The sequence below is a fragment of the Aphanomyces astaci genome (genome assembly GCF_000520075.1).
Source record: "Aphanomyces astaci strain APO3 unplaced genomic scaffold supercont1.52, whole genome shotgun sequence".
In the NCBI taxonomy this organism is placed as follows: domain Eukaryota; phylum Oomycota; class Saprolegniomycetes; order Saprolegniales; family Verrucalvaceae; genus Aphanomyces; species Aphanomyces astaci.
Window position 1 is genome coordinate 70,830 of NW_009798315.1, and position 14,274 is coordinate 85,103.

The 14,274-nt window shown below is 47.9% G+C and overlaps 3 protein-coding genes across 5 annotated transcripts; 2 read left to right on the forward strand and 1 right to left on the reverse strand.

Annotated features, from left to right (window-relative positions):
* Nucleotides 1-933: 933 nt before the first annotated feature.
* H257_13906 (AGC protein kinase) lies at nt 934-2,405 on the forward strand. The gene has a single exon (XM_009841593.1). The coding sequence runs from the start codon at nt 1,040-1,042 to the stop codon at nt 2,198-2,200; it is 1,161 nt and encodes a 386-aa protein (XP_009839895.1). The 5' UTR covers nt 934-1,039; the 3' UTR covers nt 2,201-2,405.
* Nucleotides 2,406-2,798: 393 nt separating this feature from the next.
* H257_13907 lies at nt 2,799-10,525 on the reverse strand. Of its 2 annotated transcripts, none has more exons than XM_009841595.1 (6): nt 8,973-10,525; nt 8,596-8,765; nt 7,286-7,674; nt 6,616-6,776; nt 3,734-5,823; nt 2,799-3,096 (listed from the first exon to the last, which is right to left on the reverse strand). In XM_009841595.1, exons 1-6 carry the CDS (start codon nt 10,309-10,311, stop codon nt 2,989-2,991), a joined length of 4,257 nt encoding a protein of 1,418 aa, XP_009839897.1. In that variant the 5' UTR covers nt 10,312-10,525; the 3' UTR covers nt 2,799-2,988. The 2 variants fall into 2 exon arrangements, with proteins under 2 accessions (XP_009839897.1, XP_009839896.1); XM_009841594.1 differs by having other exon boundaries at nt 8,925-10,525.
* Nucleotides 10,526-11,145: 620 nt separating this feature from the next.
* H257_13908 lies at nt 11,146-14,154 on the forward strand. 2 transcript variants are annotated; one of them, XM_009841596.1, is made up of 9 exons: nt 11,146-11,530; nt 11,602-11,791; nt 11,860-11,997; nt 12,217-12,324; nt 12,387-12,428; nt 12,519-12,701; nt 12,756-12,843; nt 13,580-13,743; nt 13,819-14,154. In XM_009841596.1, the coding sequence occupies exons 1-9, from the start codon at nt 11,235-11,237 to the stop codon at nt 13,915-13,917; spliced, it is 1,308 nt and encodes a 435-aa protein (XP_009839898.1). In that variant the 5' UTR covers nt 11,146-11,234; the 3' UTR covers nt 13,918-14,154. The 2 variants fall into 2 exon arrangements, with proteins under 2 accessions (XP_009839898.1, XP_009839899.1); XM_009841597.1 differs by lacking the exon at nt 13,819-14,154 and having other exon boundaries at nt 13,580-13,818.
* The last annotated feature ends 120 nt before the right edge of the window (nt 14,155-14,274 follow it).

The following is a 14,274-nucleotide window of genomic DNA, read 5'->3' on the forward strand; positions in this document are numbered from 1 at the left end:
TGCGCTGCGGGTCTTTTCTTGTTCCGGCACGGGACTCACGCATCTTTCGCATGAGTGTGCTGTACGGAATTCGTGTCTTCAACGACACGATCTTGCCGCATTCACTTGCGAGCACGGTCAGCACCGCTGCGTCAAGTTCCTTCGTTGTGTAGCGACTCCGAGGGGTGGGCATGGCCGCGCAGTACCAGAGGTGATCCAATACGATAAAATTCGGTTTCGCGCGTCACTGGTATAGGTTTTTTGAGGTTATCCCGCCTAATATTTTTGTTATTTGATTGGCTAATTCCAAGAGATCATAAATAGGTCCGTGCGTCGTAAATAGATCCTTTACGTTACCGGAAAACACTGTAGTTTGGGCAAATGCGAATATTGCAGGTGTTGTGTGGTCCTAACAACTAGTTACAGTATGTATAGCACCAATATGTAGATTCGTTGGTTGGTGTTGTCAATTCTAACTAACGTTACGCACGGCGCGCGCCTGTAATATCGGCAAAATGGCTCAACTCAGGAAGGATAAGCGAGCTGTTTGAGGATATATAAATATTTTAGCGGTTGTGTATACTGCTACCGGATCCAGTTTGGAGCTGATCGGGGTATGAGCGCGGGACCTTTGCATTGCAAGATGATCAACTTTGGCTTCACAGTTCACTGTGAATATATTAATAGTATACAATTTTTCAGTTTTGCGAATTTCCGCAATCGCATATATTATCGATTTATAACGATTTACAACGTTAGAGCGATTTCACTCAAAAATGGATGTTCCTTCACAATTCTCATTTATTCTGTAGTTTATATGGATCAGTGCGCTGTTTACATGTCTCATGTTAGATGAATACCACATTTATTCTCCCTTTTAAATGAATGGCTCACGCTGACGCTGTTTCGTCAATGACATGCTTTCAGTATACTATACAAAGACTCAGTCCACCGCGCATCTATATTTGCCCAGTGACCGACCTGCCCACCTGGTCGAGCACGTACCAAGCAACAGCGCTCCGAACGACGGCAAGGTCATCACCTCCCCATCCTCCTCGTCATGGCAAGCAGCAGCAGTAGCACCGCGGACACCTCTGCGTTCGACTCGATGGTAGAGGACTTGATTCCGAACGCGTCCGACCCAAACGCCGTGTGTCTCGAGGACTTTTCGCTCATCCGCGTGATCGGCAAGGGCTCGTTCGGCAAGGTGACGCTGGTGCGCAAACGTGACAACTCCAAGGTGTTTGCGATGAAGATCCTGAGCAAGGCGTACATTGTCAAGCGCAACCAAGTCGAGCACACGCGCACCGAGCGGCGCGTGCTCGCGGTCGTGTCGCATCCGTTCATCGTAAGTTTGCATTACGCGTTTCAAACCAAAGACAAGCTGTACTTTGTGCTCGACTACTGCCCCGGCGGCGAGCTCTTTTTCCACCTCACGCGACTCGGCAAGTTTTCCGAGGCCATGGCGCGCTTCTACACGGCCGAGCTCGTCGTCGCCCTCGAGCATCTCCACTCGTTAGGGGTCATTTACCGCGATCTAAAGCCCGAAAACATCTTGCTGGACGAGATGGGGCACGTCAAGCTCGCCGACTTTGGGCTCGCCAAGACGGAAGTCACCGAAGTCGCCAGCGGCGCGCACAGTTTGGTCGGGACACCCGAGTACCTCGCCCCCGAAGTGCTGGCGCGCACTGGCCACGGCACCGCCGTCGACTGGTGGGGTCTCGGCATGGTTCTCTTTGAAATGCTCACGGGCATGCCGCCATGGTATACGCGGAACCGACAGGACCTGTATGCCCGCATCCGCGATGCGCCGCTAGAGATTCCGCCTGGGCTTGGCGCAGACGCGGCGTCGCTTATCCGAGCGCTGCTCCATCGTGATCCAGAGAAGCGGCTCGGCGGCCGCAAAGGACACGGCGCCGTGCAAGTTAAAGCGCATCCGTTCTTCCGATCCGTGGACTGGGATGGCCTGCTGTGGGCCGAGCCACCATTTCGACCGAGCCACCCCCAAGCTAAAGATGACGGCGACACATCCAACTTTGAAAAAGAGTTTACCGAGATGCCTGTGCACACCCCCGTGAGTCTGCACCGTATCGCAGGCACGTCCCAGATCATCGCGCCATCCATGTTTACCGGCTTTACGTACGAAGCGCCGTCGATTTCCCTCGGGTCCAACACATCCCAGTGTCAAGTTGACACTGCCGCTACCCAGCCGTTTATCTAGCCCATCGTCACAGAACTAGGCTACCTAGCTACACACTGACTCCCCGCCGCGGCTACAATCGTGGTGGATCGGGTGTATTGTTGTTGGTTGCTGGGTATAGATAGTACTATGGATGGTGGCGGCTACATACATGTATTTTGACGTCGACGGTTGCAAAAGGTCTAGAGTAACTGAGAGTAACGTTACCTCGGTTGTTTATTATTCATTCGCTTGTGTCAAAATACTCGTTGTATACTAGTACTAGTACTGTTAATATAACGATAATACTCGTTGTATACTAGTACTAGTACTGTTAATATAACGATAATACTCGTTGTATACTAGTACTAGTATTAATATAAAGATAATACTGTACTACTAAATTTAGTAGTACACTGGAGAAGGTGTTCACAAATGGCCGGTTTTTTTACCATCGATCGAGCTCTTTTGTATTGATATTTGTATGTGACAAAGAGGAATTTCAATCCCACACACATTAATATGATTGAAGCGAGGAGTTGATTGGCTCGTTGATTCATGTTGTGCGATTATGATTGGTCAATCGATTGTCTGGTCGTTAATTTTCGACTCCAAGTTGAATAGACAGACAATAATACGACCGAAAACTCTCTATTATAATAGTAACACGAAGACAAGAAAGTACTGTGGTGAGTGTGGCCACGTGTTATAAACATTCACAAGGTTGTGACTAATTCTAATGCTAAAACCGCTGGAGTACTACTATAACATACTCCTCTTTTCACCTTTTTCGGTGACGGCAACGACGATACATCGCAGTCAGGTAGGGTTTATTCCAATGACTCGATGTACGTGGTGACACAAGTGCAAATAGCATGCAGCCGACGAAACCCCCTTGGTACCCCCTCAATCCGCCGCACCAACTCGACGACATCCACCTAGAAAACAATACATGAGCTTAGTCACAACATATTCTTTACAGTCAGCTATCATCATTCCAGCACACAAACACAATCGAAACGGGCTCAATTCAACCTGCCAGCCACATTCACTGCATCGGCGGCATCTTATTTATATATATATATATATACTATCAACCAATCCACGCAATGGTATTGTTGTATTTCTTCTAAACAGGAGCGAGACATGGAGTATTTATTATATACGTTTGAATCGACACAACCAAATGTACAGAAGGATTTAGCCAATCCGATTGCAGGAGATCATCAGCTCAACCAATCAAAAACGAGTTCGAGTGTGTGACTGAAATGAAGGATATCGCCGGTGGACATTTTTCACATATACAACATTCACAAAAAAAAATCGATCGATTTGGAATCCGCACACACAAGTAGTCCAAATTTAGGATCAAACGACAATATTATTTCTAAATATTTCTAAACACACATGTGGGCGGGCTATTGATTTCATTCGCCCACAACTATATGACAATAAGCACACACATAAATCACGATCGACTCATTGAATATCCACTGCTGCTACTCCCACTATCAACCACCCATGCATGCACTCAACTACGTGATCAAATCTTGCCAAGTCATCCTCTACTCGTACCTTGGCCTTGCCAAACTCGACAACCACAACAGGTGGTGCTGTCCATCGACGAAAGCAAAAGTGCGTCGACAACGGCAGGCCCACGCGCACTTTGACCAGACTTTGAAACGACACGAACGCAATCCAGAGCTGTTTGGATGCTACGTCAGTTGTGATAGCATGCTGTAATACGAGGGTTTCCATGTCTCGCCATAGGCGCACAGATCGCTGGACGTCGAGTTGGACCCACTGGACAAAGGCGGGGACGTCCGATACCTGGCGGACAGTCGCATCGCCCGCTTGCTGGAGGCGCACGGGGTCGAGTAGTGCCGCACAAACCAGCGCTGCCACGTCATCAAACACAGAGTGCTGCTTGTTTTGCTTCCGCGGCGGCAGCACTACTTGGACTTGGCACGTCGCCTTGGAAACGTCCACGTCAAGTGACACGATGATGGACATGTCCGAGTGCAACGACGTGAGCATCATGCGAAGCTCCCACTGAGTCGGCGACATGCTCGTGTACGTCCACTTGGCCAGTTTCGACGCGATCTGGAACAGTTCGTCATGCGCTTGAACTGCGTGTATCCTGTCGTGCATGTGAGTATCCGACACGACGGCGTCGGTGGTTTCGATGCGATGGAGTGCCGCGTCCTGGGTGTGTTTGGCCAAGGTACTTTGTAGCTGGCTCAGTTGCTTGTCAAGGCGGTGGAGACGGGCTGATACTTCGGCTCGAATCGTCTGCTGCTCTTGAATCGACGCTAGGGACCGGTCCATACTGCGCGCTTTGGCCATCAACTGGTGGACCGCCGCTCGTTCCTGCGCTTCGTCACGCCCAACCGACGCCAGCCGCTGCTGCAGCCCCTGATACTCGGCTTGCAACCCCGCGCCGCCGTTCCAAACTGCCATCGACGCTGCTTCGAGCCGCCGACGCCATGCAAACCACTCGGACAGCACCGAAGATACATTCGCATGGTAGAGTTCTACGACGAGGTCGTGGGGAAATTCATTTGTCGTCTGCAGCAACGCCGCCAAGTAGGAAGGCACGAGCTTGGCCTCGTTCAGTCGACGCTCCACGGCCATCTCGGCTACCCATGTCGACAGTTGGTCAACTGCTTGCGACCACCGCGTCGTGGTTTGCGGGAGTACGGCGGACACCGCCAACAAGTCGGCGCATTCCGCGACTTGGCGTTCAATCGCATCGTCCACGGAGGTCAGCGTCAAGGCGGCAACGAGGTCGGCAAACGTGGCTGTAGTTATCGTGGGTGGGTGTAAAGCAAGGCGTGGTGCATCTTGTTGTGCTGCGGGTGTATCGAAATCGAGGGGGGTCACCTTGGTGGACAGTTGCTCCGTTGTGGGCTGGTGGGGTGCGGATTGTTGTGGCGAAGATGGTGCCAGGACAACGACCTGCGCGGACGGATCGGGTGAAATGTCGTCGTCCACGACGTGGGAGGAGTCTGAAGGGATAAACGCTGTTGATTTGTCGCCGTGGGGAGGGTTGGGAGTAGGAACGGGAGTCCTCGACGCGTTCTCCAACGAGACTGACGTGGTGGTTGATACAGTGGATGATATGGTGGGTCGAGGTTGGTCCTCTAAATGCCGTGGTGATAACGACATGGGTTCGTGTTTGAGCTTGTTCTTCTTGCCGCTCGACCCGCCCAACTTGTCAAATTTTTCGCCCAAGTTGATCACGACCGATTCTCGCTGGGCCACGTACTTGGCGTCATCATCATCTTCGTCGCTGCTCAGACTGAGATGGCTCAACAGACTGCTTCGCGTGGACGTGGCTTCCTCGCCTTCAGCAATCGGATGCAGCAGCCCTTTGAAATGCGATACAGTTGTGTCTTGTGACAACGTTTTGGTCGTGGTGTTATTAAACACACTCGCGTCGCCTTGGAGATGCCCGATAGGTCCCAGCTCCAACGTCTGGTCGTCATCCTCGTCGGAGCTGTGGCCGTTGTTGGCAGTGACCTTGGGCGGTGTATAGTTAGTTTCATTCCACAAGTCCCCCAATCCGTTCGACAGTTGTACAGAGGATGGATGATTCTGGGCTGTAAAGTCGCCTGTAATGTCCATATCATCGTCCGAAGATGAATCGACCATTGTCGATGTTGCTAATCAAACACAACATATCAGGTTAGTACACCAACGAACGATGTCACAGTCTAAAGAAGCAATAACACACACAACAATAACGCATACACACAAAGCATTCCTCATGGGATGTATGTAGTATATCCTTGTCCTACTAATATTACTATTTAAATATATATATTTAAACTGGAGCGACATGAAGAATATGCATCGACACCACCAAATGTCCATACTTTAATTTAAAAAAATTATAGAAACTTTAAAATTAATGAATTCACACCACCAATACATGTCTAGAACAATCGGCAGTAAAAGTCGAATGGAGCCAATTAAATTGTAGGAAAAGCAAGATCAACATTTGGCAAAGCACCCAAAGTCCACGTTTTATTAGGGCACAAAAGGACAATATATATTTCCAATCATGCATACACAAACAGATAGATATAGTGGAATCACACCGAAACTCTGGACGTAGTTCGAATCTCAAGTCGATTCGAACTACGTCCAGAGTTTCGGTGCTGCTCAATCGAACGAGCCCAATCGGCAGACAATAATATCGATCGATATTGGCCAATCAAAATTCAGATCATCCGGAATCAAGGAGCCAATCAAATCCACGCCGCTTGGACCGATGCAATATCGAATTCATGTGTGACTGAAATTAGTGTGAAACTGGACGGGTTTTACATACAAACGAATTGATCGATCGATTTGGCAACTCATCAGCGACCCAAGGCCCACTTTGGGGAAAATAGAACAATATATATATATATATACACGCTTGGCACAAACAATCAAATCACACGACGCACCTGGACGAGGTTTCTTGGCACTGCCCACGATCACAAGCGCGTCGTTGTTTTGCATGACGTTGACCCCCAAGAGCGACTGGCGGCGGGACGGCTGCTGCTGCTGCTGGGTAACTAGCGATGCCGACTGCTGTTGGCGAGCCCCGAACGACGCCCGTCGCTTTCTACATACAAAAGGTAGGTCAGTATGTGTGTTTGTGTTGGCAACACTGGTAGCAGCAGCCAGGACCAGTCTCGGTGGTCGATACAGTACATCCGAAAACAACTTCAACGGATCAACCATATATATATTATATAATCCACACATTCACAAATATTATCCACGGTATGAATATCTGAAAACAATCCAAGCGTCTCCAACAACAAAAAATAATATATATTTTCTATTTTTGTGTCGTCGTCCGGTTGTCCGTCCTCCCATCGACAATAATATCACACTCGAGTCCCCTTAATTTTTTCCCACGATTATTCTAAAGTACCCAACAACCACGAAATCCCCCACAAATACTAGTTGGTCGATACATTTCTCTCTATACACCGTGTATGTCGCAAAATCCTTCTAAAATCCTTCTAAAATATCAATCAAAGTACATATATATATACATTTCTCTATACATCATGTGTGTCGCAAAATCTTTCTAAGATCAATCAAAATCACATATATATAGATTACCGTCGGGCGTCGGCAATGTTGTCGAGCGGACTCACACCCACGACATTGTTGGGGGCTGCTTTATTACGTTTCCTCGTGGGGCTTCGGATGCTTCCAAATGGAAACGATAGGCTGTGGTTCTCTTCTTCTTTGTCCAAAAAGTGGTCGGCCTCGTCCAGAATGCTCGTGTTCTCGGACGTGACGTCGTCGTCGTCATCGCTGTCGATCTTGTCCAGTGGAAACATTTCCCTGGTCTGGAGCACACACATGGGCGTCATGGACGTCGGCGGGTCGTTGCGGCGGAATTCGGCGCCGCGGGGGGACCCAAACACGACCGACTTGGTCGGGGTGGGCGATGATGACGGCGGCGGTTGGGCTTTTCGCGCGCTCAAACAGCTTTTCAACGGCGTCTTTACAAAACCATTAAGTCGTTAGGGGATTCGAGGCTCAAACGGGGCAAAAGGGGCGATATATATTGTGAATTCGCTATAAACTTGCAAAATTTGCGTGGTTTGTCTACTCAATATTGAATCACGCTGGAGTTGTGATTGGTTGAATATACTTGTCCTTTTTTGTGTAAGAGCCAATCAAATCCACTCAAAATTGGATAGCGTCGACGGGGTCTGGAAACTTGTACCGAATATACCACAATATAACGATCGATATAAACATAAATCGGGTTGTGGATTTCAGTCCAATTGGCCATATTTTTGAGGGATATATGGTTGAAATCACTTAAAGAATTCAAGCAAAGCAGTACGATATGGATCAAACGAATAAAGGTAAGTGTTTGCAATCGGATTGGCCAATACGAATGAATGAATGTTCGCAACGATACCTCTGAACCTTAGTTTTCTATTATATTTCAAAGGTCCAGCGATTGTAGGGCGGTGCATTCAACATACCGCCGGAGGAAGTGTGTGTCTTTTTCAGTTTTGTATTGTGTGCGCATATACACACACAATACAAAACTGAAAAAGACACACAAGGCAACCGTACACAACGTCACAACTACTTACATTGTCGATATATTCGAAATTCGAGAGTTTGGGTTCTCAATCGAAGGCAATCGATATACGACCAATCAAAACACAAAACACTTATCAAGTAGCCAATCAAATTATATATAACATCAAATTAGTGTTTGACTGAAATTAGTGTGATCCTGGACGATCTTTACATACAAAAGCCAGGACAAACAATCGATCGATAGATATTTGGCAAAGAATCAAAAGGCAATCAAATATTGGGATAAAAGGACAATAAAGAAAGCTCCATATAACCAACACATATGGTTCATCGTTGTAGGGGGGGTTACAAGTAGTAAGTACCGGGTGGTTGTGACGATTAGGGGGAGAAAACAACGACGGGTGGGGGCCTGGCTTGGTGACCACACGTTTGGTTTCGTGCGTCGAGTTCTTTCTTGTCGATGGACCCAGTGACGACGACGAGGGTGTTGGCGCTTGCGTCGACCGGCGGCGACGTCGGTCACGGCTGGGATCTACATACATATGGCGCATACAATATGAAAATATATACATATTGTGATGATACATATATATAAATATCTTGAGTTGAGTCCAAACTGCTGGAGCGACGTGCCGAGTCATCCAGTTGTGATGGTAGTATATATATATATATATTGTACATGAACTTATACCAGCAGAGATGGTGTCATTTTTTGTACGCGGTGGACTCGTTGGCTTACCAATCGCCTCCAAAATCGATGGTGGGGACGAAGTACTCGTCACTTGACCGTCCGAGCGTTCCGATTGAAACGAACTGAGCACGAGGTGATCATCATCGTCGTCACTGTCGAGGTGCATCAGATCCGACGGGTTGAGCGTATCCCTTCTGCTGGCATTATCTTTGTTGCTGGTACCATGTTGGTTCGTTGGTCCTATTGTTGCATGAGAGTCCAGCGCCAACTCTTGCGCGAGTTTCTTCTTCTTGTGCTGTTGCCCTTCGTGTTCACCTCCTTCAAGTGTCGACATTCCTTCCAACACTGCCAGGGCTTCCAACGGATCGAGGGTATCTCGTCGCCCCGACGCCGCCATGTCGTGCGAAGTGGCGAGGTCGCTGCTGCCAAACATACCCGCCAGTTCACTTGGATCTAACGTGGATCGACGCGCCGCCATATCGTTTTTTTCAGCGGCGGCAGCAGCTCCGCGGACGCTCGCGACGGTGGTTGCATGGGGAGGGGATGAGTGAGCTACGACGTCGTCGTCATTGTCGTTATTGCTCGATTTCGGCGATGTCGGCAACCTCCTCGTCTCGATCGGGTGTGGAGTCGCAGCATGTGTGGGTGAATCATCGTGTCGATGACTGCTGTCCTTTCCTTCTTCTGTCTTTTCTTCTTCTTCGAGTTCCTTGTGTCCTGCACGCTCTTGTGATGATTCTTCGTCTTCTACGAGGCTTTCGATGCGGCGGAAACCGTCGGGGGAGAGAGTGTCCCGTCTGCTGCTGCTGTTGTCGCCGGGTAGCTCGGATTGAGGCATGGGGACGGCGCGACCTGGAGATATCGTGTCCCGTCGATGAGTGGCGGTCGCGGTGCTGCGTTTGGGTTTGCGGGCAGCGCCTGTCTCGGGCGTGGGTGGCTTGGGGGAAGAGAAGAGACTGGGGGCTGGTGGGAAAAAGTCAACGTCGTTCCCTCCTCGATGCGCCAGAGGCGGCGGTACGGGACTCACAGAGCGACGATCGGGTGACTGGGATTGTTGCAACGAAGTGGGCGGCTGAGCGACGTTGATCTCGCGCTCGAATTCATGGGCGATGGAGAACCCGCGCTTCTTCACCTTGGCTTTCTGCGTGTCCGTGCTGAGAAAGTTCGATTTGTCCCGTGCAGCTGGTGGTGGTGGTGGGGCGTCGTTTTCAAGCGTCGCTTGCGATGTCCGTTGCCGCTTTTTCACGTGCGGGTTGCCTACCGCATCTCCGCCGTCCGTTTTGCCTGGTGTAGGTGACGACGCTGTTTCCATGTTCACATCATCGGTTGTTGCGTCATCCACGGTACGCGACATGGCGTCGTCGTCCTGATCTGCATCTCTTTGCATGTTCGTTGCGAAACGAATGTCCAATGCGTCCGTCCGCAGGTGCCGCCGCCGCTTTGTACTGCCGCCGGTGCCCTACTGGGGTGGCGAATTATTCAACTTTTTGAACGCCGTGCACTAAGTTATCCGGACGATTATCCGTATGTGTCCCCAATTTCGCGCCCGTTTCGTATTTGCAACAAAACATTATAACAATCCATCGTCCACATATTTTGTCCGTTGAACTGTAAAATGTAGAGATGTTTTGTAACAGATTAAATATAACAAGCGTTACGTTTCCCCTCGTTTGAGCGGCATTTTGAAAATGTTATGCTGAAATGTTATACGTATAGACTTATTGTTCCTGTATGTAGCCGAGAAGTCGTCGGAGATCGTTGTGAGTCCATCGTAAGGCAGCTTGTTTGTAGTCCTGCTTCGGTTCAGGATGAGGGTTCTATTGCGGAGGTATTGTTAATCACACTTAACGTTCTATAGCCTCTAAAGCAACAAGAGTTGCTAATAAATGAATTATCTATTACAAGGTACTCATTTATTTCGAACAATGGATATATATATACATGTATATACTGTTGTTAGTAATACTAGTAAAGTTGTGCTTATTGGTGGCTACTACTACTATAGTGTTCAAAGCGAACTGTAGGGGTACTCTGGAGTTCGGAGTAGTACATGCCATCATCAAGTGAGACGTATCTATGCCTGTGAATCATGCCGTGAGAGCATAAAACACTATTAATACCACCAATACTATATCTTACTGTACAACAATCGTTGATAGTACATAGTGTTAGTATTACTAGTAGTAGTGTGAAAGGTCGCGATTAGGTGTATGGAGAAATCTTCGAATTGAGTGATCTTCATCCGGACGAGCGACAACGGCGGTCTTTGCCGCGCAACCTTGCTCCATCCACGGCACATTTCTATCGCGCATGGACAATGGGCCGACGGTTGTCGGTGGTGGTGCTGCCACCCATGACAACAACAACGGCTTAGTGCTGGACACGACGCTCTTGACTGGGTCGAATGCGTTGGGGTTATGGATCACCATATCCGCCGGCATATGCTCCAATCTTGGCGTACAGTTGCAGAAACATGCCCATCAAGCACGCCGTCCTCGTCTTGGCAAGGAGAACAACAGCGTCGGCATGTATTTCGCCCAGAAGCAATGGATCGTGGGCATGGCACTGGTGCTCGTCGGCTCCATCGGCGACTTTGAAGCCTTGAGGTATTCCATCTCATTCCCCACGTCAACTGCCGCCTTTAGTCGCATGAAACATACATCGATCCGTGCTGTAGCTTTGCGACGCAGTCGTTGGTGGCCACCGTCGGCGGCGGCACCACCGTCGTGACCAACGTGTTGTTTTCTACGATTTGGCACGGCGAGCATTTCACCATTCGAGACGCGTACGGGACGTTTTGTATCCTCCTCGGCGTCCTCTTGATCGCCTTGTGTTCCCCCCAAGACGAGCAATACAACGTCGAACAGGTACTAAGTACCTACCTACGTACACTCAGTACTTACTACCTACCTACACTCTTCAATACCGTACGTAGCTAGTGTACAAGTTTCAAAGCCCGTCCGTAGTAGCCTACCTGGCGCTGGTAGCGGCGCTGCTGTACGTATTGCATGCCATTGTTCAAGGCAGCAACGACAGTGACGACATCCACATCATCGCCTTTCCCAGTGCAATAGTACGCCCCAAGTCTGAAAGCATATATATATATATATATATATTGCCCATTCAACCAAACTTTGGACTTTTGGGCTGATTTGCCAAATCCATCGATCGAGTTTTGTTCTGAATTTGATTTACGACTGTCACACTAATTGAAGTCAACACTACATTGATTTCCTGGAATTTGATTGGCTCGATTCTTCGGTAATATACCATATAACCACATGATATACAGAACGCGTGTCGTCAAACAAGTGCGCGCCTTCGCCGGTTTATACCCGTGGACACTGGGAGCATGATGATGGCCAGTCAAGAATCGATCCAACCGGTCGTGTATGCGATTGTACGCCGTGCAATGTGATAATCAAAATTTAAAAAATATGTCCACTTTGGGTTGTATGGTAGATGTCTGGAATCATGGGTTCGTTGTCTATGCTATTGGGCAAGGTATATATATATATATATATATATATATTGGTCGTGTTCTGTCTATATTGGTCATTTTCTATCCAAGGCCATAAACTGTGCGTGTTGTAGTGTGCATCCGAGATGCTCCAGACTACCTTTCAAGGGTCGAGCCAGTTCAACCATCCCGTGACTTATTTGTTCTTTACGGGCATGGTGGCCACAATTGGCCTGCAAGTTCACTGGTTCAATCAGTCGCTTATGCGTGGGGACATGGCGATCGTGTTTCCCGTGTTTCAAGTGTTTTGGATTGGGGTATATATATATATATATATATGTACTTATAGTGCAGCCCTAACTAACGTTTAGTTTGGCGTTGTCGGGGGCATGGTGCTGTATGGGGACCTGGCGCGACTCGAGTTTTTCCAAGGCGTGTCGTTTGTGCTCGCGTTTTGGTGTATGTATTGCCTCTTGTATTATTGTCGATTTGATAGTACAAATTTGGGGAGTTTGGGTTTTCAATCGAATCGCGCCGACCAAACCGATCCACAATCGATCTGATTGGTTGAATTTCATTGAGAACGTTTTGATTGGTTAATAATTTTGAGTTCATCTGAAGTAGCCAATCAAATCGATTTAAATTCCAACGAGAAACCACGCCACAACACAATGAAATTTCACTCGAAAGCACAATATGAGGAATATATATAGTTAACCATGTGCTACTACTAAATTTACTACTGCTATACACTCCATCATCTTCATCACTGGCAACGCAATATGTTTAGATATGTTTATTTTACACCAACAGTTTACTCTGGTCGCCCAACAATCGCTGGACCTGCGAAATATGATACATATCAAGTCGAAGAGTGACTCTTGAATCGTTTGAGCCAATCATATTGAAACCTTGACTGTTTTTTATCCAATCAAACTGCTCGTCTCGCTTGCTTGGTAGTTAATTCCCCAAAATTGGCAAATTTGGGCGACTAGTTATAAGTTGTGTATAACATTCCCAAATGGGTTTTGCATGGTCAAAGTATGATGATGAAGACAGTGTGTTGTGAATATATAATATTGCTACCAACTTTACGAAAAATGGGTTCATCTATGTACTTACCCTCACTTTGGTTATTTATTCCCAGCTATAATATGTTAGTTGATGTCTAAAGTATACATGACGTCGTAACTAGGCATTCTCATTGGAGTGTACAACTTGGCCCAGCATGAATCGCAAGGAGTGGACGCATCACCATCTCCCAATCTCGTCCGCCCGCCGAACCTGCCGCCATCCATCGGTAGCACCGCGGCAAACTCGTACCTCGTTGACGCCTACCAAACGCTGCTCGAGTCGCATGTACGTACAATCGGGGTTTACTCTGTCATAGCCAACTAACTGTAACCATTCAATATTAACGGGGGGTGATCGCAGGAATCGCAGCAAATGGTGGACAACTGTGACGAGCTTGGAAAGATGGAGGCTGAGAATCCAAACACGTATCGTCCACCAGCGCTTTTGCGCACACTGTAACGATTATTTGTCCTTTTCGATGATATGTGGACTTGGCTGCAGCACCGACTTATGTTAGATTGTACCTTCCTGCTTGAATGTACTAATAGTATACTAGTATATTGGATATATACATATTTGTTAACCATGGACGTGCTGATGGGGGGGGTATACGGATCGTTGATTGGTTCAAATAACTTCTCCCACGTGTAATAATCATTTGATATTGTCAATGATATCGAAATTGGAGAGTTTGGGTGGTCAATCGAATGACCAGAATCACCAAAAATCAAAGGCAGACGACCAATCAAAACACAGAGATCACTATCAAGTAGCCAATCAATGAATTATCCAATCACAGTCGACCAACTCTACATC